At 46.0% G+C, this 27,030-nt stretch overlaps 1 protein-coding gene across 2 annotated transcripts in view; it reads right to left on the bottom strand.

The window, feature by feature from the left end:
- Positions 1-6,674: 6,674 nt before the first annotated feature.
- Cipc (CLOCK interacting pacemaker) overlaps positions 6,675-27,030 on the bottom strand; it is a 78,412-nt gene continuing 58,056 nt past the window's right edge. Inside the window, exons 1-4 of one of the 2 annotated variants that reach the window (XM_021653098.2) lie at positions 23,869-24,042; positions 17,879-18,066; positions 10,771-10,940; positions 6,675-10,250 (exon numbers count right to left, since the gene is read on the bottom strand). In XM_021653098.2, coding sequence (XP_021508773.1) covers positions 9,357-10,250; positions 10,771-10,940; positions 17,879-18,014 — 1,200 coding nt within the window. In that variant the 5' untranslated portion in view covers positions 18,015-18,066; positions 23,869-24,042 and the 3' untranslated portion in view covers positions 6,675-9,356. Of the gene's footprint in view, positions 10,251-10,770; positions 10,941-17,878; positions 18,067-23,868; positions 24,043-27,030 lie in introns of those variants that run through there. The other variant, XM_060387911.1, reaches the window with a different exon arrangement.

Here is a 27,030-nt window from a genome sequence, read left to right as displayed (position 1 = left end):
CTCCCTCTCCAGGCCTTGCAGACCTCCTAGAGCTCTAGTCTGAACAGCCTCAGAAACCAGGCACCAATCTCACATCACTGTCTTCCTCACAGGCTCCTGGCTTGGGTGTCAGGGCTCCAAAGATGGGTCAGCAGCGCCACATGAGAATAAGGAAACCGGGATGTATAGGTGCCCTTGCTGAGCTGTTCGGGAACTCAGGAGAGAAGAGTGTTACCCAACAAGATTCTGCCTGTTACAGCACTTCCTTCCTGGTCTCAGGGTAGTAGCTCCAGCCCTCATCGCAGGGTGTTCTTACCCCAAGGTTATCGAAGCGCTGATCTTTGAAATAAAGAGGCAAGTAGGAGGCATCACTTCTCCAGGCTTTACACACCCAACTTTGGTGTTGAAGGCCAATTGAGACCAAAACCATCAAAGTTCTGATAGTCGCTGTCACCCTCCTCTGTTTCAGTCATTATCCTGGTTAGTTTTTTTATTGCAAACTTGACATAACCAGTTGTCACCTCCGTGGAAGAATTGTCTCCATCAGGTTGGCCTGTGGTCATGTATGTGAGAGATTCTTGTAGGCACAGCCCACTATGCATGATGGGTCTGGGCTGTATGAGAAAGGGAAGCCGAGCCAGTGGCATTCTTTGGTTTCTATTTCCCTTCCTTCTTGAGTTCCTGTCCTGACTTATCTCAATGATGGATTGAGACCTGGAAGTGGGGGCCAAATAAACCGGTTCCTCTCCTATGTTGCTTTTGGGCATGATGCATATCACAGCAACAGAAAGCTAGAACAGTCATCCTTTTATACCATACACCTAGGTCAGCGCCTGGAACACAAACCCTATTGGCAATTTAAGGAATCTGTTGGCCTGAAATAGCAATGGCACTGCTTCGGTCACGTAAGGCTGAGAAATCATTAAAACTTTCAGAAATGAGGATTATCAAGAGTTCAGAACACACACACACATGCGTGCGCGCACTGTTTTATTTCGGGGTCTTTGTTGATGTTGAGACGGAGTCAAAGGTAGCACAGGTTAGCCTTGAACTCCTGGTTCTCTTGTCCCCACCTCCTAAGTAGGAGGATTACAGTCGTGGAGCAATGTAGCACCATTCTTGGTACTAGCTCAGAACTAGTACGTTAAAATATGACTTACCCCAGACAAGCTTTCCCAGGGCTTCCCAGTAGAGAACACCTTATTCCCAGTATTTAAGTTCAAGCCCAGGGCCTTGCAAATGTGAAGCAAGCAACTGAGACCTCCTTTCCTTTGAATTAAACCAACAGCAACAGTAAAAAACAAAGCAGAGTCGGGTCCCGCTCTGCTCTTCCTAATTCTCATGTAGTTAGCAGGCCAAGGAGGCCCATCCTGCTTATAAGCAGAAATGGCAACATCACTGTGACCCGACCCGCCTGGGCTAATCGGCAGTGCTGATTAGTGGGCTTCACGGCACAGCTGAAGCCTCTTGAAAGACCCACAAACCAGTCCAAGGCTGAAATGCTTCTACTCTTCCTTGGCTTGAGCATCTGCTGGGAAGGCCTTTGAAGGAGGCTTCCGCCCTGGGTTGCCCTGACCTAGCCGCCTGCAGAAGGGCCATGTCTCCTGCTGTGTTGTCAGGCTGAGTGCCTGGGCTGGTTGGTTGGTGTGTCTGTTGGTTGTGGTGTCTGTTGCCCTTCCAGTTTGCTAAGAAAGAGAGGCCAGGAGCCCTGCTTAAAACCAGAGGGCAGCAGAATGAAACATCACAGGAGGCCCCGAGGCCTGAGGGCCAGGCTTCCCTGAACATTAAAGATGGCGGAGTCTGTAAGACTGCTGTGTATGTATGTCACCTTCCTGCTTCTCCTCTTCCCCTAACTTTGAAGTAAACAAGCCCAGGGATTTTACCCCAAAATACGATACCCCAGGGGCTGAGGGGGTAAGTGGGCCAGAGTGTTTGCTCTACAAGCATGAGAACCCCAGTTTGAATCCTAAACACTTTTATAAAAGGTCATGATAGCTGGTGCCTGAACCCCAGCACTAGAGAAGCAGAAAAGACAGATCCTCTAGGCTTGCTCACCAGTGATCCTTGCCAAACCCATAAGATTCTCATTCTGTTAGAGACCCTGTGTTAAGGCTGAGGGCAACAGAGGAAGACTTCCAGTGTGATCCTGCTGTAGCTTCCTCACTTGCACACCTGTGTGCAACCAGTGCGCGTACACACACACACACACACACACACACACACACACACCCTTGGATGCTGGTTAAATTAAAGGCTCTTGGCTGAGAACAGGCACAGTAAGTAGAGGCTTTGTTCCATTGTTCCTTTATCTGTTGAAAGCCCAGAGTTGTCAGAGGCCCCTTCCCCCAAGGATTCGCTAAGTTCATATTCTAGGAAAGGAGGCTGGGGAATGTCACATTTTGCTAGGGGCTGCATTCTTCTTAAATGTCATTACCCCTGGACTTGCTTGCATCTTTCCTCTCTCTCCCACACCCTGTCTATACAGGAGGGCAGAGACACCTGTGCCTAGCTAGGTCACCTACTGAGCCAGCGCTCTTCTGAGATTCCCCCATTAATAAACTGAATGGCCTTTCTCCTCCCGGTCTCCTCTTCAGTTCATTCCAGTGAACCTTCAGAGTCACCAAGGGAAGCTCTCCTCTGGCCCCTCCAGGGCCAGTTTGTTCATTTTTGGAGAAGTGAATGGAGATGGTCACTTTAATACAGTTCTCTGTGGAGACATGGCTTACCACCAGTAAGTCAGAGCATGCCTCGATTTTTCAGGGCTTCTGATTTTCCACTATTACCCCCCCTCCAGATAAAGGGTGCCAGGTGCTTACATGTGCTTACCTGGTGGGCAAAGCTTAGGGACTGCCTATTCCCAGAGAACAGGCTATAGCGCTGCTCTAACGAGGACCTTTATCAGGATGAAGGAGCATTCTTCCAAGACCACTGCAGTTTCTGAGATTAAAAACTGTAGGAAAACTAAAGCATCTATTTTTACTCCGAGGCGCTCAGGCCACTCCTGAAAGCCTTGCAGAGAACACAGGCATTCATCCTGACAGAGGCCCTCAGAAGAGCCAGCCTCAGATTCCCACTTTTTTTTTTTAAACCCCCCCCCCTTGTCTGCTACCAGCTTCCACCCACTTCCTGTGTTCACTCGGTATGCCATGGGCTTTTCTCACTTTCTTGCTCATCTGCAGCTGCTGAAATTTGCGGCAGGGATCATGCAGGCTTTTTTCAAGCAATTCTCTAATGTCTTGCATAACCAGTCCTCAGAAATACCGGGAAGCCACGTGTTCTAAGAATGAGAAGGGATTCTGAGAGAAGCCAAAGTAGTCACGTGTGGAGCCACAGAACTCGTCCTTCCAGGAAGCCAGGCAGAATCACCAGTCTGAGTTGCCATTTGCTCTCTTGGGGTTAACTATAACTATACGTTTTGGTAGCAGAGTCTTAATTAGCCCCCAAGCAAGTGACAGCCTTTCTGAGGCTGAATTCCATCACAGGGTTTGCATGCACGAAGGCTGCCTTGCTCTGCAATTTTTAAAGCTTAAAGATAACATCCTTCCACTCTGCGGTCTCAGGGTGTCCCAGCCCGTTCTCAGCGGAAATGCCAGAGAGGAAAAGCTGCAAGAGCCGGGATACACAGGTGCTTCTCTCTCAGCCATTCTGGCTGTGCTGTGTTTCGAAGGCAACAGCCCTCTTCTCATCTCATCCCTTTTCGAGCAGACAAAAGGCGACACCCGAAGGCAGGGACCAGAATAAAGACCTCACAAAGCACCACAGCATCTGTGGAGCCCCAACTCCTGACAGCGAAAATGTTCGCTCAGTCCACAGCTCCTGACAACACACAGAGAAACATCATCTCTGATTGTGGAAAGAGAAATCTAGAAGAAAAATAAAAAACCAACCGACACGCTCTAAAAATATATATATTTTTTAAAGTTTACACTTTTCAGATCCAGTGTAAGGACTGTTTGCAGATAACCGACCACAAAGATCACAACTTAATCCCCAAATGCTGCCCTTATTTTTAGCTAATAAGAATTTGCTTGAAGCCAGGCAGTGGCGGTGCCTTTCATCCCAACACTCGGAAGACAGAGGCAGGCAGATCTCTGAGTTTGAGGCCAGCCTGGTCTACAAATTCCAGGACTGCCAGGGCTACACAGAGAAACCCTGTCTTGAAAAAAACAAACAAACAAACAAACAAACAAACAAGAATTTGAACTGGGGAAATGGCTGAGTGGGTCACAGTGCTTCTGCACAACATGGGGACGTACCTGAGTTCAGGTCTCCAGCGCCCACGTAAAAAGCCACCTGTAGCCACTTGCACCTGTAACTCCAGCACCAGGGGAGGGTGGAGGCAGGATTACTGTCGGCCTCCAGCCTAGCCAGAGACATGCAGCTCCCGGTTCAGTAAGTGACCCGGTCTCAAGGGAATAAGGCAGACAGAGGACGACACCTGAGCACGCATCTGCAAACATGTACACGAAATGTGTATGGTGTATACCTTGTGCTTACAAGTAATTCCTTGTTTGAAGGGCTGGGGATAGAGCTCAATATGGCAGAGTGCTTGTCTAATATGTGAGGCCCTAGGTTCAATCTTCAGATAGATAGATACATAGACAGACAGACAGACAGATAGATAAATGGATGGATGGATGGATGGATGGATGGATGGATGGATGGATGGGTGGGTGGATGGATGGGTGGGTGGATGGATGGGTGGATGGATGGAATGGATGATGGATGGATAGATAGATGGATGGGTGCATGCGTGGGTGGGTGGATAAGTAGAGAGATGTCTCAACTTGGCAAACGGGAGCAAGAGGGCCATAAATTCAAGATCAGTCTGGGCTATATAGCAAGATATTGCCTCAAAAGAAAAAAAAAATCTGAATGCAGTGTTTTGTTGCTGTTGAGACAGAGCCTTGCTGTGTATTGTGTAGCCCTGGCTGTCCTGGAACGCTCTATTTACCAGGCTGGTCTCAAATTCACAAAGATCCACTTGCCCCTGCTTTCCTGAGTGCTGGGATTACAGGCCACCACACCCAGCTGAAGGCAGTCTTTGCAATCAGGTCCTTAGGAGAAGGCAAAGGAGCAGACCGGCAGCACGAGTGTCCAGAGTCTCATACCAGAAGGAAGCTCAGACTGGCTACCAATACAAAGTCACCTCACTGGAGCACAGGCAACCACTTTCTAAGGCCCTCAGATTACTTCTTTTTAGTCTGCTGGCTTTATTTAGGCAGCTGCAGACCTTTTCTAAAAAAACCATAATAGATGAATTTTTTTTAAAAAAAAACAACTTTTAAAATCACATTTCATTTACTTGTGTGTGTTTGGGGCAGGAGTGGACATGGCCTGGTATACATGAGGGGATCAGAAACCAACTTTCAGAGGCCACGTCTCTCCTATCATGAGGCTCAGTGATTAGCCACTGAGCAGTCTTGCTGACCCAAAGCTCCAGATCTCAAAAGAGGTAATGCTGGGAAGAGCCTTGGGGACAACTAGTTCTTTATTATTTGGCTGAGAGGCCAAGCGACTTAGCCAGAGTCACCGGTTAATAGTAGGGGTGGAGGGGACTTCAGCCAGTGCCATGCCTGAGGCTCTAGGTTCAATTTCCAGCACCACGGAAAAACAAAAATGAAATAGAAATGACATGCCAATGCCAGGCTTTAGCTCTTTCGTACCAGGCTTCCAAGACGTGGCTTAAACAGGTATGTTCACAAGCAGGCAGTCCTGAAGCCTGGCTGCATCCCAGGTGAGGAGACACAGATCAAGGACAGGGCTCTCCCCCAGCCTCACAGGCTCGCCCTTCTGTGCTCTCTTACTTTTCTAGATGCCACTGTGGGAGAAGGACAGCCTCCCCAGTTCAGAAGGGCCTTCTTGAGCTATCTTTAACTATTTTAAATTCATGTTAGTGGCCTTCCAGCCGTATTGTAAAGTCAGCGAGACCACTCTGTGGGTCAGAAATAACTCCACAGGACTTCACGCTGCCAACCCTGCAGGTCGCTTCTTCATGACAGCAAGCTTGTTACACTCCCAGCATCAAACCTGCCAGGAAGCAGTTCACAGCTAGAAGGGGAAGCAGGAAGACATCTCCCTGCAGGGTGCACAGAGGAAGGCTGAGACATACTTGCAAAGGAGAACTCAGTTGTAGAAAGAACTTCAGTTAATGCAGCTTCACTTCATCCCAGTGTACAACCATAGCCATTTTGTCATTTGAAAGTTCTCTCTGATACGCCGGGTGGAGGAAGCCACTCCAGGTAGTCGGCTAAATAGGCCAGTATTTGAGTTTCTCACATTGTGTTTTATGAGTATCATGGCACAGAAGCAGAGAAAAAAAAAAAGTGAGGAATTCAGTAGTGGGGTAATACTTTTGGGAGGGCATGCACTGGAGTAAAAGCAGGTCCTCTTCCTCCTCCTCCTCCCGCATTAAACCGCGAGCATGGCAGACTGCTCAGGCTCCCTGTACACGACACTGGAAGTCTGAAGAGTCTCCAGTATTCATCCACTTCTACCTCCCAAACAACACAAAACCATGTTTGAAACGTCTATCGATCCACAAGTATTCTAGATTTCTTTTAGTGCTTTTTGAGGAAGTGGGTAGGAGGGTAGTGATGGTGGGGTAGAGCCCAGGGCCTCACACACGCTAGGTGAGCACTCTACACGCCCAGGCCTTAAGAGATTTTAAGCAGTTACAAAACAAATACACCAAATAGTTTTCAAGTAAGTGACTTTTATTTTTTTTTCTCTGACATTTCACAGTCAATTTCTACATAACTTCACACTTTCTTAAAAGAATTCACATTTGGTAAATAGTCTCTACCCTAAGGAGGATGTGACTGAAAAGCCACTTCAGAATATGTGCAAGAGTAACTTGTCTGCTGAAGGAATCATACCAGAGAAGAAGAGTCAGACAATACTATAATCAATAAAAACAGTGCAGTAAATTACAAATGACGTTAAATTCTATAACCAGTTCAGTCAGGAACCTTTCCAAATGTATTTCAATACTGCCAATAAACCTGACAAAGATTCTGCGATGGGCTGATCTGAGCTAAACCTGACTTCTCACCCTGGGAAAACAACGGCCCTGCACAATGCTTCAAAAGGACTTAGAGCATGCACCACGAAGGCCACTGCTACTTACAGCCTTGGGCAACCAATGCAGATCCTCCACGTCCACTCGGGCTTCCTCCAAGCGCTGGTCTGGCCTCTGACCTCAAAGAAGCGCTCCTTCTAAGATCTAGCTTCTCTGCTGCAGTTCATCTGCTTCCAGCCCCACCAGGAACAGAATGCTATGCTAACAGTCTAGAGACTCACAGCTGTCCTCTAAAATCACAGAGGAGCAGTGACGGGGGCACTGACTCTCCCCGCCACTCAGCAGTGAGGGTCTACGGTGGCTCTCATCATCTTTTATGAGGACTGGAAGGAAAATGAAAGCCCAAATCTAGGAGGAAGAGTCCAAGAGGCTTACAGCCCACAGGGGGCTTTTTCCAGTGGAGGACATTTGGTCTCAGCAAGTGCTTCCAGACTTCTGACACTCGGTCAGACTCATGGCTGGTACCCAGGCTGTTCTGAACGCACCTGTCTCTACAGCTTTCTTGCCAAATATTCTGACAAAAGGATGCTTCCTAGTGGAGTGGCTACAATACCATACAGATTCAGGGGAAGCATACCATAAGGAGCTGAGTCTGCCCAGAGACACTGGCTCTGATTTTGGAAGCTCTTTCAGAAAGCAAACAACAGGTAATAATTCTGTGTTGATCAGAGAATAGAGTGATTTTACCAAGTTGATTATTTTTAAACCGGTCAGATCTAAATATCTTTATGAACACAGTAGAGTCAACCTGAGTCTGATAATTTTTAAACTATGTTAGAATTACAACCAACTACCTAATAAATGTGATCCTTAATCTGGACCTAGTAAAGCCCTAAGAGCATTCTCTCTGCAGAAAAGATGACACTGGTCATAAAAACAAAGTTAATTTGAGAAGAACAAAGATTTCCAGGAGGATGAAAATTTTAACCAAGGATACAGGCCTTTGGATCTTTACTGTTTAGACACTTAGCTCCCAGCACAGGGAAGCTGAGGAGAACGTGCCATATGGAAGCTCCTCACACGTTCCATCCTAAGACCAGGGACATCACACTTCGGCTCTGCTGACTGCTCCACGCTGGCCCCATCACTACAGGGCATTACCAGATGTGAAAATGGGGAGGTATCCTTTCTGACTTTTGTGGCCTTGGGGCTTTACTTAACTCAAAATCTATAAGCACAATCATTTCCTCCCTCATAGAAACAGCTGGGTGAAGCTCAGACAAGAGACAGCAGAGGGTGACTGACACCAGATCCTGAGGACCCACTGAAGCCATCTCAAGCTTCTCATTGTTCTGTTGATGCTAATGATAGCTTGTTTTGTAATTTTATGTCTGTTTATTTATCGTGTGTGTGTGTGTGTGTGTGTGTGTGTGTGTGTGTGTGTGTACGTATGCACAAGTGTGATGAACAATTTGCAGTAGTTGGTTCTCCTCCTATCATGTGGGTTCAGGGGATCAAATTCAGGTCACCTGGCTTGGCAGCAAGCACCTTTACTCACTGAGCCATCTGCAGCCCCATTTCAAGCTTTTTAGATATAAGACAGGTTATGCTATTTCAAGCATGAGTTAACAACACCTTCAAGCTAGTGACCAAAAATGCTGGCTTCTTTGACCCTTTAATCAAAAAAGTAATTTATCAATGGAACTAAATCCATTCTGTATTTGAAAAATCTGAAACATTTGCCTACTCGTGTTAAGTGAGATCTGGTGTGTGGTAACATGAGTCAGATGGCTCTGCCCTTTCTCCTTTAACTTTCAAGTGAAAGGAACAAAGCCTTATGTGGTTAAATGCTTGTGCCCAGGCACCTGTGCCCAAAGCATTTTAGGTTTCACCCAATAAGCACAATGCCTGGTAGAAAGCAAACATGTCCTCTTCTTTCCCTCTGTGACTAAGATGCTTGAGGGAGGCCCATGAAGGGATCCTCAGGTCACCTTCTCCTTGGTTTGACAAGTGCCATTCTGGACACTCCACCATGTCACTGATCCTGGAGAGTGAGGAGGATGGGAGGTGACAGCTGGAAGAGACTCGTACACTCATCTCTCCTATGTCCCAAGAGCCAGCTAAATGCCTGCAGGTTAAAAAAAAAGGACTCACAGATACTTCCACTTGGAGAGCCTCAGAGGAACTTAAATACACTTAACCTGTGCATCAACCACAGATTAGACAGCAGCCAGGGACTGCACGTGGCTTTGTGAGTTTAGAAAGAAAAGCTCTTAAATAGGCTGTGGAAAACAAGTGTAGGTAGAAATAGCAAAAAAGGTAAAAGGACCACTCAAAGGACTGAAAAATGCCTGTGCTATATGTCTGGGGGATCAGACAATGTGTCTAGGTCACTGCCTGAATGGCTGGACCCAGATGTTAGTGATGCCTGCAACTTGGCCCACGCCTGAGGAGCCCTGCTCTTGGTGGCCTCTATAAACATCTGGGTTTGCTCCTTCAGCTGGTCTAGTTCCACCTGAGTTGCTTGGTTCTGACGAATCAACTCCTTGGTTTTCAAGGTGATTTCCAGCAAACCGGACTTGTGGAGCACCACTAAGGTATTCTGAAAGCGCCTGCTTTTGTTCTGCCGCTGCTCCGAGAAGATGTCTGGGCTGCGGCAGAGGTGCTCTGCGGCCCACAACGGTGAACTGTAACTGGCTGACAGTGGTGAAAGAGGGGAGCTGCTCTCTAAGCCATGCAGGGTGCTGTCTGAGGCACACACAGGACTGGCAGGTGAGGCAAAGGTCAGACTGGGAGCTTTAGCCACATGACTGCTGGACACAGGCTGAAGAGTCTGTGGACTTCCACCAGCCCCCAGGGAGGGCACTCCTTGCAGAGCTGAGTCCTCCGTGAGCTTGGAGCTGGGTGGGGCTGGAGTAGAAGGACTGGATAGCACAGGGCCAGTCTTGGCCGGCTCGCTGGAAGACAGGCCTGGCCCCAGTCTCTCTGTGCAGAGTTTCTTCGGTACCCCACTTGTTCCTCTTTCTTCTGAGCTGAGGGAGAAGCCCCTTTTGCCTGGGTGGGGGGCTATTTTGGTATAAGAATTTAGAATGGGCAAGTAGTTTCTGGAATCTGACTTTTTCTCAGCAGTATGGCATGGGCTGACAGGAGATGGCACAGGTGGATGAAGGACAAAGAGTTGTGGTTGTGCCGAGATCACTTCAAAGGAGGGCTGGACAGTCCATGACTGGAGCTGGGAGGAGCTGCTGCCCTGCAGACAAAGAAAAGGAGCAGCTGCATTCAGAATGGACGAGCGCAGCTTCCATTTCACCCAAGGCAAAGAAGGCGGATGCTCAGCTACAGCTGTTTCGGGTGCCATGCCTCCCTCAAGCACAGGGGAGCCCTTGTTGAGAATGGGAAGGAAGCAACCTAAAATCCACTTACATCTGTATCATGCTTTAAAACAAGAGAGCCAAAACCAAAAGCAAACACAATCATTTTTTCCAAGGGAAAACTTGAGAAAGTATCTAGGGGTTTATTTTTGTCTGTCTCTATTTGTTGTGTATGTGTGTGTCTAAGAGTATTATGAATTTCAGCATGAGTGTGTGTACATGTGAACCAGGTGCCCTCAGGTCAGAAGGTGTAGGAGGGTACTTGCTTAACACAAAACACATACTCTCTCTCTCTCTCTCTCTCTCTCTCTCTCTCTCTCTCTCTCAAAGAGTTTTTGCACATGGGAAGCTCAGAAACTTTCATCTGCAAAGACTTTGGGTTCCACTGGTCCTCCTCACCTGCTTGACCAGCACATTCTTCATGATGACCATAGGGGACAGCGCAGGGAAGGCACTGCTTGCAGCTTTGGGGTTTTGTCTCAGCCTGTCTTCTCTGCTCCAGCCCAAGGTGCTCAGCATGTCCTCTGACTCCATCTGCTCTGCGGAGCTCAAACATTCTGAGCTCCCATCTGATGGGGAGAAAAACAGTCAGTTCACTTGGGCTCTTGGCTAACGGCTCATAATCCAGCTCCTAAGCAGCCATGGAGTGCTTAAAATAGAAAGGAGCACCCTTCATAGGTGTCCCTGTGAGTTTTCTGAGGCTGGAAATTTCTCTGGATGTTCAATAACTATCTCTCCTGCTCCACAAGTTTAACTACTCTGCCTGACTTTATTCAAAACTTATATAAAGCCTGCACCAATCAGGGTTCACACGAGAGCGATCATCACCAGATCACCTGAGAAATGAGATGCAGACGGCAAAATTCTTTATTATTGATTATTTTAACAGGTTTTGTTATATTTTGTATGGGGGCTGTGCATGCCACACTACAGTGTGGGGTCAGAGGACAACCTGTGGGAGTCAGCCATGGTGACAAGTGATTTTACGTCTGAGCCATTTCACCAGTGCTAGGCCATTACCTTTTTCTTTTTTAATATTTTATTTACTTTATGTGAAGTGGTGCTTTACCTATATGTATGTCTATGTGAGGGTGTTGGATTCCCTCAAACTGGAGTTGCAGGCAGTTGCAAACGGCCATATGGGTGCTAGGTAGGAATTGAACCTGGGTCCTCTGGAAGAGCACTCAAGTGCTCTTATCTACTGAGCCATCTCTCCAGCCCCTGGATCATTACTTTTAAAATCTGTTGTTGAGAAGTGGACAGAAAGCATGACCCCACACAGAATTAAGATCCTTAGAGGCTCTGGAAACCACAAGATACAATTAAAGTATAAAGCTAATTAAAACTTGTGTCCATGTTAAAATGAGAACAGCTCTGTCCTGAATTCTCGTCTGTGAATGGCTAGTGTGAACTGTTAGCAGACTCTGCACTCATGAAGGAGACAAAGCTCCATCCACACCACAGAAGGATCATCTAGATCAAGTCAGTCTCTCAGAACGTCTGTGAGTGGTTAACTGACGTGGGAAGACTCCACTCTAGGCAGGACCACCCCCTGGGCAGGGATCCTCAACTATATAAAAAGAAGGAAGTGAGCTGAGCACCAGCATCCATTGCTCTCTGCTTCTTGGCTGTGGGTATAAGCAAGTAAGAAACCGCTCCTAACTTCCCTGCCGCAGTGAGCTGAGACAACCCTTTTCACTCAAGTTGCTTTTGTCAGCGTATTATCACAGTGACAGGGAGGGACACTTAAGACAGTGGTCAAAGCTGAAGCTAAACTGTTCCTCTGTTGCTCCCTGCCACGTGTTGGGCAGCTACTTTGCTGAAGTCCAGAGCACATGAGAGCTTACTGGGAGGCCTGCACATCAGGGAACAAAAGGGTGCTGTTATGGCTTGCATTTGAAGTGTCTCCCACAGGCCCGTATTCTGAATGCTTGATCCCTAACATGTGGCTCTATTTTGACAGCTATAGAGCTTTTAGGACTGAGCTGGCAGATGGAGATGGCTGGGAGAAGGCCTTTGCAGTTTCTGCCAGGCTCTGGCTCTGGCCTGCTTTCTCTGCTCCTGGTCTACTGCTGCACATTTCTACCTCCACAGACAGAGCTGCTCCACTGTACCTTCCACCTCAAAGGACCGACACCATCTGAAACAACTAGCAACATAAACCTTTCTGTCATAAATTTTGGTTATGGTAGTGGGAAATAGTACAGATGTTCTCCTTATGCAAGTTCCATATAAAAGGAACGCAGCCAGGTGCTTGTGAGAATAACCCAGAGACCGCTGTACCTTGCTGAAGTGTCTGGGACTTCTCTAAATGCTCACCAACATGAAGCTCAGTTGACAGAGCTTTCCTGGCATGAACGCAGCCCTGGATTCCATCTCTAGCACCACATAAGGTAGATCTGGTGGCATATACCTATAAAGACAGCACTCAAAAGGTGGAGGCAGTAGGATCACAAGTCCAGAGTCATCTTTGACTACATAGTGAGTGTGATATGAGAGAAAGAGAGATTGCAGGACAGAGCAGATGTGGGGCGCATATCTATAATTCCATCACTTGGGATGCTGAGCCAGAAAGATCACAAGTTCAAGGCTAGCCTCAGCTACACAGAATGACCCAGTCTCAAAAAACAAACAAGGGCTGGATTGATAGATCAGGGGTTAAGAGTACTTATTGCTCTTCCAGGAACCCACACAGGGTGGCTCACAACCACCTGTAATTCCAGCTTCAGAGAATTCAATGCTCTCTTTAAAAAAAAAAAAAAAAAAAAAAAAAAAAAAAAAAAAAAACAAAGCCCCATAAGTATCTCAGAAAAACCTGGATGACGAAAGACTGAACTGTAAATGTGTTTAAATAAATGCAGCCATCAACAATTGTATTTTTTTGTAGCTTGGCAAAAACAGTCAAAAAGACATTTGCCAACAGAGGCATAATTCAGAATGTCCAGTGACACTTCTCAAAAAGCTGTTGGAGTCCTCCCCTTGATCAAACGGTTAACCCAAATGTATACTTCTGGTTAAGAACTACTGGACTAGAAACAAGTCTAACTCCTGGTCTTTGGAGCGGAAATGCAGTCTACAGATACAGAAACCGGGTGTCCTTGGAGAAAGAGTCACTGTGAGTCTCTGGTTGAAAAGGCACAAGATGAGCCTAGACATTCTGTTGTCCCAGAAAGGAAGAGGTACTCAAACACTGAGGGAGAAGGTGTCAAGTGAGACAATGGCAAAATTGATTCATTGGCCAAATTTGAGACAGTGGAAGTACCAGAAATACGATGTCAATGAAACAAACTGAATTACGAAAGAATTCCATAAATCCAGGGTGATACTCAAAAAGGGAACAGAGGAAGGAAACTGTTTCTTCACAAAGAGGTTTGGTGGATGTGCAACATAACAGCATTAGAACATCATAACTTTTCAATCACTAAGTGGCAACCAGTTCAAGCAAACATCATCACTGGATGCTAAAACACTGGCCAAGAGTGTGCTGGAAGGCAGGGATAGTGGTACCAGCCTACAATCCCAGCCCTTAGGAGGCTGAAAATTCACGCTGTAGCCCAGCAGGTCTTGACCTTGTAATTCACCTGCTTCAGCCTCCCCAGAATTTAGGATTCTAAACATGTGGCACCAGATTTAACTAACAGGTTATCTTTACAATAAATAAATCTGGTACATGGTACCTTTTAACCAGGTGATCAGAGTTATCATCAAGAATGAGATTAGGGCTGGAAATGACTCAGTGGTTAAGAGCACTTACAGAAGGCCCAGGTTCAATTCCAGTCCCCACATCAGGTGACTCACAACCTCCTGTAACTCCAGTTCCAGCGAATCTGGTGCCCTCTGCTGGCCCCACAGGCACAAGTAGTGCACAAACTCATGAAGAGACATGTACATACATACATACATACATACATATCTTAAAACAAAGCAAAGCAAAACAAACAAATACAGAATAAGACAATAAGACGAACCTAACCATTTCCTGTGTTCTGCAATGGAAAGTGCACAACATCAACAGGGCAGTGCTCTAACAACTCCAGAAGTGGGGAAATTATCAGAAAACCAGAATGTGGGACGCTTTATTATAGAGTCCTGTCTGGTTCAAAGATGTCCATGTCACTTCCAGGCTCAGTGACACACACCTTTAATCCCAGCACTCTGGGAGGCAGAGGCAGGCAGATCTCTGTGAGTTCCAGGCCAGCTTGGTCTACAAAGCGAATTTTAGGCCAGCCAGGGCTACACAGAGAAACCCTGTCTCAAGAAACCAAAAACCAGTCCCTACCCCCCACCCCAAAGATGTCAATGTCACAAAGAAAAGGGAAAGAAAAGATGAGAAGGCTATTCTGAATTAAATAAGATTTAAAAGGCAGGCTAGCTTCACGCAATGCACACTGCTCAATCCTGGATCTAAAACAAAAGACAATGACAAATAGCTATAAGGACATTACTGGGACAATGGGGAAATTCAAATAGACTGTAGTTAGAAAGAATTCTGTAAGGGTTAACTTTCTTGGGTATAATAATGGTTTTATAATTATATAGAGGAATATCCTTGTTTCTGGAATTTATACTAAAGATCTAGAGATGAAATGCTAATTGTTTGAAGTTTACTTTTCAAATAGTTAAGCCCATGTATGTAGGAAAGGGATAGAAATAGGGCAAAAATAATAATGTCCAGTAGATCTGAAAGAAAGTATCTTTCTTGTGGGGGGACTCATTCACTTTTCCTTAGATTTGAAATTTCTCAAAATAATTTTGGGAAAATAATTAAAATAGAAACCACCATCCATCCAAATTTGCAAATTTTACCAAAGTGCTTCTCAGCCTTTCAGCTAAGATCAAGTACAAATTTCATCATATCCAAGGTAACTGCAATAACTCAGGCAGTGACCAGTTCCTCGGAACCTGCCCCAATAGTGACCAGTACATTCACTGGAGCCACCTTCTGAAACAGCAATAAGGGTGGCTGTTTTTAGTATCATTGTGTCTGAACAGTACTGTACTTACTAAAACAACTGGCCCGACAAAGTTAAAGACTTTAGAAGAAGGAGCTAAATGCCAATGGTCCTGGGAGTTACAAACGGAAGGACTACAGGTGAAGTATGTTTTCTTCTTTAACTCCCCAAGCATCTAAACCTTTACAATGAGCATGTATTACCTTTTTGCTCTAGAAACAGATGAAAAGCAAGTGTGATAATGAATGAGGAAAAAGCCCTCGGTGTTTTCCATTCCTTTGGCCTTGTTTTACAGACGCCACTTCACAGGCCCTTCCCCAGCCTCAGTACCAGAATCTCAAGAGGGCCTAGGACTCTAAATCCTCAATAGATACTTCACGGAGCTTCAGGATGAGGCAAGCCTGGGAAGCAACGACATTCAGAGAAGGGAATCCCAAAGTGCTGCAGGCTGGCTCACCCTTCCCTGGACTGTCCTGGCCCTGGGCAGGACACTAATTCCTCTATTCTAATCCTTTGGTCAGTGCTGTTCCTCTCTGAGTAACAGTCTATTTATAATTTAGCTTCTCATTCAGCATGCCTATGAGATGAAAGCACGCTAGTCTAAGAAGGTGAGAGTCCTAGATTTCCTAACAGCAGCATTTCCCATTATAAATTAGTAAATCAGTAACACAGGTGGATTGTCTCTGGAGCCCAGGGAAGAGCTGGAGATAGATCTATACCTGAGTATAAACCTTCTCTAGAAAAAGCTCCACTCTCAGGAGAGTGAGCCCTAATGCCCTGGCATCAACCTGAGGATCTCCTGAAACAATAATGTTGGCATTAGTTCATTATTTCAGGTAGTTCAAGCTACCACCCTCAGCCCTAGAAACAAAAGAACTTCAGCCCAAAACTTAAGAGGCTCACGGGGATGCAGCCAACCCCTTTGGGGCAGGGCACAGGATAGCAAACAGTGAAAGTTACTCTCCTATCACTTGTTTTTTAAAGATTTGTTTTTTGAGACCACGTGTAATGGTGCATCTATCACATGTGGTCTCAAAAACTCCTGGCACTTGGGAGGTAGAGGCCAACCTGGTCTACATAGTATCCAGGATAGGCAGGACTATAGAGACCCTGACTCAAAAGAAAAAAAAAGGTAATAATAAAATAATAATAATAAATCAAATATTTGGTTTTTGAGGTTTGGTTAGTGGTTTTTATTTTTTGAGACAGAGCCTCATCATGTACCCCTGACTGGCCTGGAATCCACTCTGTAGACCAGGCTGGCTTCAAACTCACAAAGATCCACTTGACTCCGCCTCCCAAGTTCTGAGGTTAAAGGCATGTGCCACCATGCCCAGTTCAAAGATTTATTTTCTTTTGTGTATGTGTGTGTGCTTGCTTGCATGTCTGTCTGTATATCCACACACCATGTACATGCAAGAGCCCTCAGAGACCAGGAGAGGGGGTCAGATCTCCTGGAACTAGACTTACAAGTGGCTATGAACCACCTGATATGGGTGTTGAACACTGAGTCCATGTCCCCTGCGAAAACAGCAAGTGCTCTTAGCTGCTGAGCTATCTCTCCAGCTCCTGTCTTACTTTCTTATCTCTAACAGAGTTTATCGTTGGGCCAGGTGGCTCCTGGTCCAAACATAAAATGCACAGTTATTAAGAAAAACTGTTAGAAGGAGGGGACTCTTTTAAGTATAGCAAAATTACTTTCTAATCAAGTGTTATCTTAGCAAATGATGGTCCTTACCACATAAAGATGGTTCAGCCACTGAGAGACCACATGAGATGATGACTATCTCATATAGCCCAAGTAGGTAAGAGGTTCTGTCTTCTGGCTTTATGAACGTACATCCCAGTGTTCACACAAGGGTGAACATCACAGAGGGACCAGTGTCTCGTTACATAGTACATGACTGCATTATTTTATTTCTTTTTTAAAGATTGACTATTACTTTAACTGACCTTCACATTGTTACATGGCAATAAGAGACAGTTGCATTTTTCTTTTTCGCTGCCATTAAAAAGGAGTGAACATAACAGAACTCTGAGTATTTTAAAGACACTTGTCTTTGAGACAGGATCTCATATGATTCATTCTGGCCTTGAACTCTAAGGATGACATGGACTTCTGTTCCTCCTGTTCCTGTCTTCCAGTGCTGGGATTACAGGCGTGTGCCAGCACGCCCAGCTTTATGAAGTGCTGGGCATCCAACCCAGGGCTTCCTGCATACACTCTACAACTGAACTATGTTTCCAGTCCACGTTTAAATTTTTTTTTTCTAGTAGCTACAGCTTGAAATGTAGGACCAATAGTCTAAGTCCAAAAAGGACATCAAATGATTGTTTCAGAACTAACCCCATGGTTCTGTGATGGATATCTGCCATAAGATACAGGAATTACCACCACCACCACCACCACCACCACCCTGGTTTTCAGAATTACTCTTCAGAGCTCATACAGTTATTTATCCTACATTTGAAAGCTTCTTCTTGTTCTTACACTAATGAGGGAGAAAGATTCTGGTGCAAATCTTTCAGTAAAAGGCAGAATAAGATATGTTAACCTGAAAAGCCAGAGTCCTTGTCTGAGTCAGCAGCCAGCACACCAAGAGGTCGGGCCGCTTTTTTCATCTCTGTGCCTCGGCCTGGCTTGGCGGAGAGTCTTCTGGGGCTCTCTCTGGATGGGACTTTCCTCTCCATGTCTCAGGGGGTTGGAAGCTGGATTGAAGGCAGTCTTTGCATATGGATTGCTCTATGAAAAACAACAATTACATAAGAAGTCATTACCTGGAGAGGGAACCAGGTGAGCCCAGTGGTGAGGAAAGGGCAAAGAACTCCAGCCTCGCCCACTTCAGCTACACCTTCTTTGGTCGCAGCTGACCAAGCTTCAAGTTTACTAAACAGAATGGTTTCCACCCAAAAGGAGGCTCACCATCCCCTTGCTACCCTCTGATGCCATTGTGAATTCAAGGCACACAACCCATTCAGTGAAAGCTTTGTGAGCTGTAACAAAGGGACATTTGATTAGGCTTTTTGGAATGGGTAACCAAATAAACTCTCCCTCCTCCCTGAGGAGAGGAGAGGTAACATCAACCAGCAAGGCGGGCTTTCCCAATAGACACCTGTGGCTTGTGACCTAGTGCCACCTCCCACAGTACGGGGGTTTCTCAAAGAAGCTTCTCACTGAGCAGAGTATGACCAATGTCACACATACATACATCACACATACATTCATATGCATGCTACTTCAAAAGACTTTTTTACATTTATTCACTTTTGAGTGTATGTATACCATGTACGTGTATGAGCACACACGTACCGTGATGCATGTGTAGAGGTCAGAGGACAACTCACCGGAGGTGGCTGTATGCTTCCACTTCGTGGCTCTTGACAACAAACCCCAGTTGACAAGCACCTTTACCTGCTATCTCACAGGCCCCATATGCCACTTTCGTTAAACCATTTATTTTTATTTTACGTGCACTGGTGTTTTGCCTATCTGTATGTCTGTGTGAGGGTGCTGAATCCCCTAGAACTGGAGTTACAGAGAGCTGTGAGCTGCCAGTATGGATACCAGGAATTGAGCCCAGGTCTTCTGGAAGAACAGCCAATGCTCTTAACCACTGAGCCATCTCTCTATCTCCCTACATGCCACTTTTTTACTTAAAAAAAAAAAAGTACAAAACAAAACAAAACAAAACAAAAAAACCGCCAAACTTTTATAGGCTTAAAGGTATAGCTCAGTGGAAGAATAACTTGGTATATTTAAGGCCTGTGTTTGATCCTCAGCATTACCACAAAAAAAGCAAAGACTTTTACATACAAGTACCATATTTTAAAAGTGTTTAAGGGCAGTGGGCTGGAAGGGCACTCAGCAGTTAGCACTTGCCAATCTCCCAGAGAACCTGTGTTTGATTCCCAGCACCCACCTGGTAGCTAACAATTCCAGCCCTAGGGCATTACTAGGCACACAAGTGGTACACAGAAATTCCTGCAAACAATACACCCACACACATAAAATAAATACAATTTTTTAAAACGTGTTTATATTGCATAAAGGTTTGTAACATTTGTTGCTGTCAGTGTTATTCTTGAGTTTCACAATATCCTCCTCCTCAGTTGTGATCCCATCCCAAAGGTGAGGTGCAGATACATACATACATACATACATTACATTACATACATTACATTCAGTCATTTAGAAACATGTCCTTAAAAAATGTATCAAGTGTTCCCTGTAAATTGGGCATTGTGCTAGACTGAAGGTAGAGAGTAAATAGAATAATATGTGTTTGTATCCTTCCTGGAACTTGTGATCTAGGGAGAGAGGAACAGATTATTAGCCAAGTAGTCATACAACTGATGATTACTTTCACAGAGCTGTGAAGGAGTGAGGCTAATCGTCTTAGGCACCAGGAAAGCTCTGTGTGGCTGGAATCTGGAGAATAGGGCCTCAGCAGGCATTAGTGAAGTCAAAGGCTATAGGTGGGCTGGGCGGTGTGTTCCAGGCCCATGTGAAGGTTAAAGGGAGGAAGAACTTGGTATACTCACAATTAAAATGAGCAAGGAGGCCAAAGCAGAATGCCATGCACAGGCAATTGGGGTGGGGGAAGAGATGGGAGATTAGACATACAGGGCAGACAGGCAGGGCCTTGAACTCATGCATGCTGGAAAGACTGTGGGTATTAACCAGAGAGCAGTGGAAGCTGCAGCTCAGCAGGCAAAGTCAGACAGAGCTCTGTGAGTTTGAGGCCAACCTGGTCTATCTAGTGAGTTTTAGGCCAGCCAGGGCTACCTAGCTAGATCTTATCTTAAAACAAATAAAAACATGGGACACTTCAGGGATAAAGAAAAACAGGGTGTCACCAAGGAAAACAATAATAATGAAACTGGGTAGGTGTAAGCAAAACCCAGAGGTTCTTTAATTCACAGTCTATTCATGACTCCATGCAGCTGTCCTGAGTGAAAACACGCTCCTCAGCCAAGCAGTACTGTCCCTGAAATACCCTGACATGCCACACCTGAACATTTCTGCTAGGTCAGGACCTCGTGAGAAACACTAGAGCAAAGAGTCATGGTACAATGGAACAGGAGACCCATGATTCCATGGGCTCTTGAGCAACCCCTTGCTCACATGCTTATCGACAACTGCAGTGGACTAAAGGGGCATAACCTGATCAAAATGGGAGTAAATTCTAAACACAGTTCCAAGTAAAAGTCATTTTGTCCCAAGTCTGACTCAAATATTTAAGGTCTGTCAGCTTCATCCAGTTCACGTCAAATCACTCTTCCACCAGTCACATGCTTAACCCTCTAAACACAATGATAAACAATGACACCGTCATATCTTATGGAGCACTCTGCAAACGCAATGTCTCTTTGCTTGACAGCTACAATGTTTGAGAGCCTGGGCAATCCTTTTTAAAAAGCAGACAGAAATGTTAAGCTGCATCCCTAATTAAAGCAGGATCCTTTGTATGAAATCCAACAAATGTACATCGTGTAATTTTCCTAAAATAATACTGTTCGAAAGTGAATAGAGCCGTCTTTAAAATGAAACTAGATGTGGCTTCCGGATGGCATTCAAACTAATGCAGGTCTGCCCCAGGCTGTTGATCCAAATTAGAAGGGCAGGGCATGTCAGTTTCAACTAAGAATCTGAGAAAACTTCACAATATCTTACTAAACAGAATATTTTGCAGACATTTTAGAGAAAGCATCCCAATTAAGTCCTCTATCATCCTTGTGACATGACTATAAAATGACTGTCAGTGGAGCAACAGAAAAACATACAGAAATTTACTCTGTCACACAGGAAATTTATAGGATAATGTTGACTGCAGAAGCAAAATACTAAAACTCTGACAAATCAATAAATTCTAAAATTTTAGATCCTGGGGAACTGGTGGCAATTGGGAAATAGAACAAAGCCCCCCACAATTGGCTTTAGAATGGTAAAGTGTCTATTTTGAATGCAAAAATGATTAAAACTTTGAAAGCCTGTGTTCTTGATAAAGTTCCTTTCAAGCAGGAAAAAAGTGTTAATGTTCAGGCCGAGAGGGCCCATGTGGGAAGGGGCGGAGAGCTATAGCCACCTCTCCTCTCTCAGAGGGAGTGGACTCAGGCACACAGTACAGCAGAAGGCAGAAAGGCAGAGAGGTGGTCATTCCCACCAGCACCTCTTAAACCCAGGACTAAGTAAATGGCAAAACCTGAAAACTTAAGAAATCACCAGGGTTTTATTTTCCCTCCTCAGTATTGTTTTACAATGAAGACAGACACAAGCATTTGGAAATAGGTTATACAGTGTTCACCTGCCGCCTCATCTCTCTGCTTCCTAAAGGGTGGGAAGCCACTAACATGACTTTTTCACATCTCAGATCCCTGCACTTCACTTCCTCTGCATGATGACTGACTGATGCTCCCAAACCGGCAGAGCCTCGTATGTATAAACACGTAAGACACGATCCCAGAGGTTCTCGAGGTGGGCAGTATAGAGTAAACCTCATAATGGGAAGGTAGTCGACGCCTGGGCTCCTATAAACCGGTGCAGGAGAACACTCTCCAAGTGCTCAAAGGCACGCCGTGCTTACTTCTGTTTTTCCCTTCTTACACCCAAGTCATTATTCCTTTCTAGAATGAGCCTTTCACAGGAGTTGCCTAAAACCATGAAAAAAACACAGATATTTACATTGTGACTCATAACAGTAGCAAAATTACAGTTATGAAGTAGCAACAAAGTAATTTTATGGCTGGGGGTCAGCACAACATGAGGAACTGTATTGAAGGGTCCAGGCATTAGGAAGGTTGAAAACCACTGCCCTAGAACCTTGGAGTCATTGGTTCTGTTTCTATTTTGTTTTCATCTTTGTAACAGACTTGTGGAGTACTCAGAAGAATAATAAATTCTAACAAACCTCAGCCCCCCAGTCTCTAACAACCCAAGCGGTTCAGTAGTCAACAAAGCACCCGAAACAACTTGAAGGTCAAGAGTGCATTTTCACACACTGTGATCACCAGTAGATCTAAATATCAGATGTAGTCTGATATACCCCTTATTCTAAGAGGAAACCGTAAGGACAAATACACAACCAAATTAAAAGCTGGCATGACCCACAGTATCTGAGTTTTGAGTCTGGAATGAAAAGGCAATCAAAGGGTTACGAGGAAAGTAAACGCGGCTTTCAGCACTCTCCTTTTATAGCTACTTGGCAACGTTTCCTGAGAGCTCACGTTCCCTTTAAATATGTCACGTGTATGACATGCGTGCACAGAGAGGTGTGAGGTGAAAGCACAAGCAAAGGCTTACACACAATAAAGTGATAAGGCCGTAGAAAGTAAAGAGTTTATCAGCCATAAAACCATGAGAAATCCCAGTTAGAATTACAAATATTTTACTAGGCTTTCTCTGAAGTCGTTTTCTTTTGATCTGCATTTTCAGAAATCCCATTCTGGAAGAACGTGTATTTTAGTGGTGGAAAAATTTGCACCTACCTACGTGCCTATTATTCATACTCTCCTTCACACTCCTTCCCATTCTCGAAACTGGCTGAAAAACTCATGTCAAAGACCCTGCCCTGTTCCATACAGTTTCCCACGTCTCTCTCTCCACCCTCACCTCTCAAAGGGAGCCAGGTGATTAGAGGCCGTTCTCAGACCGCTTCGAAAAGGGGGCTCACAGTAACAGTGCCCACCTCCCCATTCGCACCAGCCCACATGCCATCTGCGCCAGGCAGCACGCACTCCCTCCAGGCATCAAGTAGTCTGCCAACTCAGCAGGGCAGAACTGGGCAGACCCCAGGACTACACTGTGACTGGCATGCCATCAGTCTCCAGGGCAAATGCCCAGGCAATTCCTACTGCCAGGACTTGGGCAATAAACAGAGAGCTTGGCTCCTGCCTGGGTCCTGGGTCCAGATCAAAACTGCTCTACCCACCCACTAACCACTGACTTCTTACTTGGCACTATCAACCTTCTTCCTCACATCCCTATCCTTGGCATCATGCCTGGCTAGCTGACCATCCAGGAGAAATAACCAGCAAAGTAGGGGACCACAGACCTCTGGAATAAACAGTGCACCTGTGTCTGGGGCATAGCTCCTAAATGAAGGTCCTGGACACTCTCACTCGATAAAAGCAGCCCATTCCCAAACCCCTCTGCTTACAGCCCGGCAGGCCTTAAGGGAGCCATGGTATCCAGAACCAGGCCAAGGCACACATGCCCTAAGGGACTCACACCACTTGCCCCTCACACAACCCCCCTCCTTACACACCGTCTCTGCCTCACTCCAGATTCCCTTTCCCACGCGGGCCCGACCCTGATAGCAAACCAAATAAATGGAAGCCAGGAACGGCGCGTCTGTCTGCTCCCAATATTTGGCGCCCCCCGTTCTCCCAAAGTCCTGGTTCTCCCTTGGGCCCATTTCGCTCTTCTTCCTCTTCCACCTGCTCCCAGCTGCTTTCCCGGTGCTCCCAGCCCCAACCTCTAAGTGTCGCCCCCATCCCGGTCCCCACCCGTGCCTGGAGACAAGCTCGCGAGCCCTGCCTTTCTCACCTAGGGCCAGGGTCGCCTCTCCACGACCAGCCCGGCGGCTCAGCTGGCGCATGCGCGAGCCGGGCCCCAAGACTCCATGACAACCTGGTATTCGCCGGGTCTCCAGCTATCACCAACGCCTCCCTCCCATTTCTCCTCCCCCCGCCTCCGCGACAGCTTTCGCCAGCCACGTGACCCGGCTCCCGCGGACCCGGCACCATAGAGGCTGCTGCTGTGCTCCTAGAAGGGCAAGTGGAAACCCGTCCCCTTCACCCGCTCTAGCCGGAAGGCCTGCGGGGCACCGAGGCGAGAGCGACGCTCTCTCCCCAGCGGCGGTCCTCTCTATGGTTGGCGCTTGCGGCTTCGCCGCCATTTTGTCGGGCTCCCTGTGTTACTGTGCTGTCGATGGCGAGTTCCCGCTGCCTGGTTTGGAAGGCAGGGGTAGCGGGTTTTGCCACACGGCAGGAGTCGGGGTTCGTTTGGGGACGTCTCTCGCGGCGGGCCCCCTCGACGCCCTCAGGGGTGGGGACCGGAACTGGACGCGCCCGGCCTGTGGCCGCTGCGACGCCCAGCGTGGGAGGCCTGGCGCGGGCTGGCAGCCGGGCGCAGTGTCCCTGCGGCTCGCTCACGTTTTTGCCACGCCTTGTCGCCTGGTGTGTTTCCCATCAATCTCTCCGACCGTGCACGGGTACCAGACGCAATGAGTATTCTAGTGGCGTGATTTCATGCCGTCTGACGTTTGGCTCGCTTTGCCGCGTGCAGCGGGAGGTGTCCGGTGTTCTAGCCCAGGTCCCGCGCCTGGCCTTAGGAGGTTGCCCCTCGACCACGCTGAAGGGAGGGGGAGGCGCAGAGTGGGCGTAGTTCGGAAGGGGAATGCTTCACAACTAAAAACGAGAATTTGAACGAGCTTAGATTGCCGACAGTTGGAAGCGTGTCCTGGGCTGCCCTTCCTTGTCAGTCCAGTCTGATAGTCCGTGAAGAGGTGTTCAATTTTTGTACAATGGGGACATTACGTTTCAGCTGCATTAGCGGCGTTGCAAGAGCTCAGTGGCCACATGCAGCCGACGGCCGCTTTTTTGGACCACGAAGATTATCGCATGTTCTTGACACTGCAGAAAGTTAAATTGCGCTTCGCGGATCTAGGTGGCGAATGGTCCTGCAGTGGTTAATCCAAGCAATTTAAAGGCCATAGTTAATCACATTATTCATCCAAACACAGATAATGCTACCGTATTAGTAAGAATACTTATTAGCATAAGCCCTCCCAACAAGTAAGAGTTGAATGCCTACTCAGTGTAAGGCTATTGTTTGGGAGATAGAGGAAATGAAAACAATGGTTAACCATTATCAAATGATCAAGAGACTGTAGCTTTAAATGCATTTTCTTAGGACGCCACCTCAACAATTGTACAACATAGGTGCTATTTTCCTTCGTTTATAAATGAGAGAACTGAAGTTTGTGCCCATGACACAGCTAAACCTAAGGTCTTTAACGAGCAAGATGTACTGCCCCTGACTAAAATAAGCTTTCCTTTTCAGCACCCTAAAGATCAAACACATGAAATTAAAATGGTCTAATAACCAATGTGAGAGAATGTAAGTGCCAGAAAAATGAACAAATCAATAAAAGCAAAGGAGAAAAAAATTATTCAGCTTGAGTCATTGTTGGAAGAAAAAAAAACAAAACAGGTAAAGCTTTAAGCACAGATAAAAGTCGGATTTACAGTAATGGAGATGGGATAATGCATACAGGCAGAAAAGAAATGAAATATACAGAACCATGAGAGAATGTCTTTGGCCTGAACTTCAAAGCGGGGACAATAAGTTAGATTCCCCTTGCATATGAACAAACAGCCATGCTGTATCAACTGCTTTGAATTTCTAAATAAAATCAGTGGTGTTTGTGGATAGGCATAATATTACGGTTATTTTACTTTATGATTCTATATGAAGAAGTCCATGAAAGTGGATAATATTGCTAGTTAGCAAAATCATTATATTTTGTTTCTTCCTTTCTTCCTAAGGTTGTAAATTGGCCTCTGTACGGATAGTTTCCTGTACCTGAGGCCTGTAGACATTGTTCTCATACTCTTGCTTGGACCAAGGTCCCCAGGTGAAGAATGAATTTTGTAACACTTCTGGCTTTCAGGTTTTAGCAATTTGAATCCTTCCCTAATACCGCTGGAGACTTAGTTTGCCAACACCATGACCAGCAGGGGGAGACATGCTACCTTAAATGGTGCATTAGGATTTGGGAATCAATTTCCCCTTGTAAGCAGAGCTGCGTCAGAAACAGCAACGCCTTCCAGGCGACTTCAATAAACTATCACCTATCCATATGAGGATTTGGCATTTTAGTCCCATGTAAGGTAGCATGAAGAGTTAGCCATGTATGTATGTATGTGTGTGTGCATATATATTTTTGAATTTTGGTAATTTATAGGTAGGGTCTTTCTATGTAGTCCTGGATGGCTTGATACTCTGTAACCCAGGCTGGCCTCACCTCACACTTGCAGTGGTTCTCCTGCCTCTGCCTTCTGGAATGTTGGAATTGCACACCTGAGCTACTAGACCTGGTATAACTTCAAATATTTATAAATACTGATCATTTTGTCCAGGGTTGGTGATGCACTCCTGTAATCCTAGCAACTTGAGAGGCTGAGGCAGAAGCTGACTTGAGCAGAGGAGTTCAAAGCTACCACAGAGGTGGGGGCTGGGGAAAGGACTCCGTGGGAGAGTGCTTGCCCAGCATGCACAGGCCCTAGATGGATTTTAGTGCTTAAAAATTAAAAAAAAATAAAAAATACATGAACTTGAATCAGTTTTCTATTTTTTGGTTTTTTGAGACACAGTTTCTCTGTGTAGCTCTGGCTGTCCTGGAACTACCTCTGTAGATCAGGTTGGCCTCAATGTCCACCTGCCCCTGCCTCCTAAGTGCCTGGGATTAAAGGCATGCACCACCACTGCCCAGCATAAACTTAAATATTATTATTATTATTATTATTATTATTATTATTATTATTATTATTATTATTTTGGTTTTTTGAGACAGGGTTTCTCTGTGTAGCCTTGGTTGTCCTGGACTCGCTTTGTAGACCAGGCTGGCCTCAAACTCACAGAGCTCCACCTGCCTCTGCCCCACAGAGTGCTGGGATTACAGGTGTGCACCACTGTCTTTGGAGG

Source organism: Meriones unguiculatus, chromosome 7 (genome assembly GCF_030254825.1).
Source record: "Meriones unguiculatus strain TT.TT164.6M chromosome 7, Bangor_MerUng_6.1, whole genome shotgun sequence".
Classification (NCBI taxonomy): domain Eukaryota; kingdom Metazoa; phylum Chordata; class Mammalia; order Rodentia; family Muridae; genus Meriones; species Meriones unguiculatus.
The sequence above is the reverse complement of the archived record's forward strand: the minus strand, read 5'-3'. Positions and strand labels throughout refer to the sequence as shown.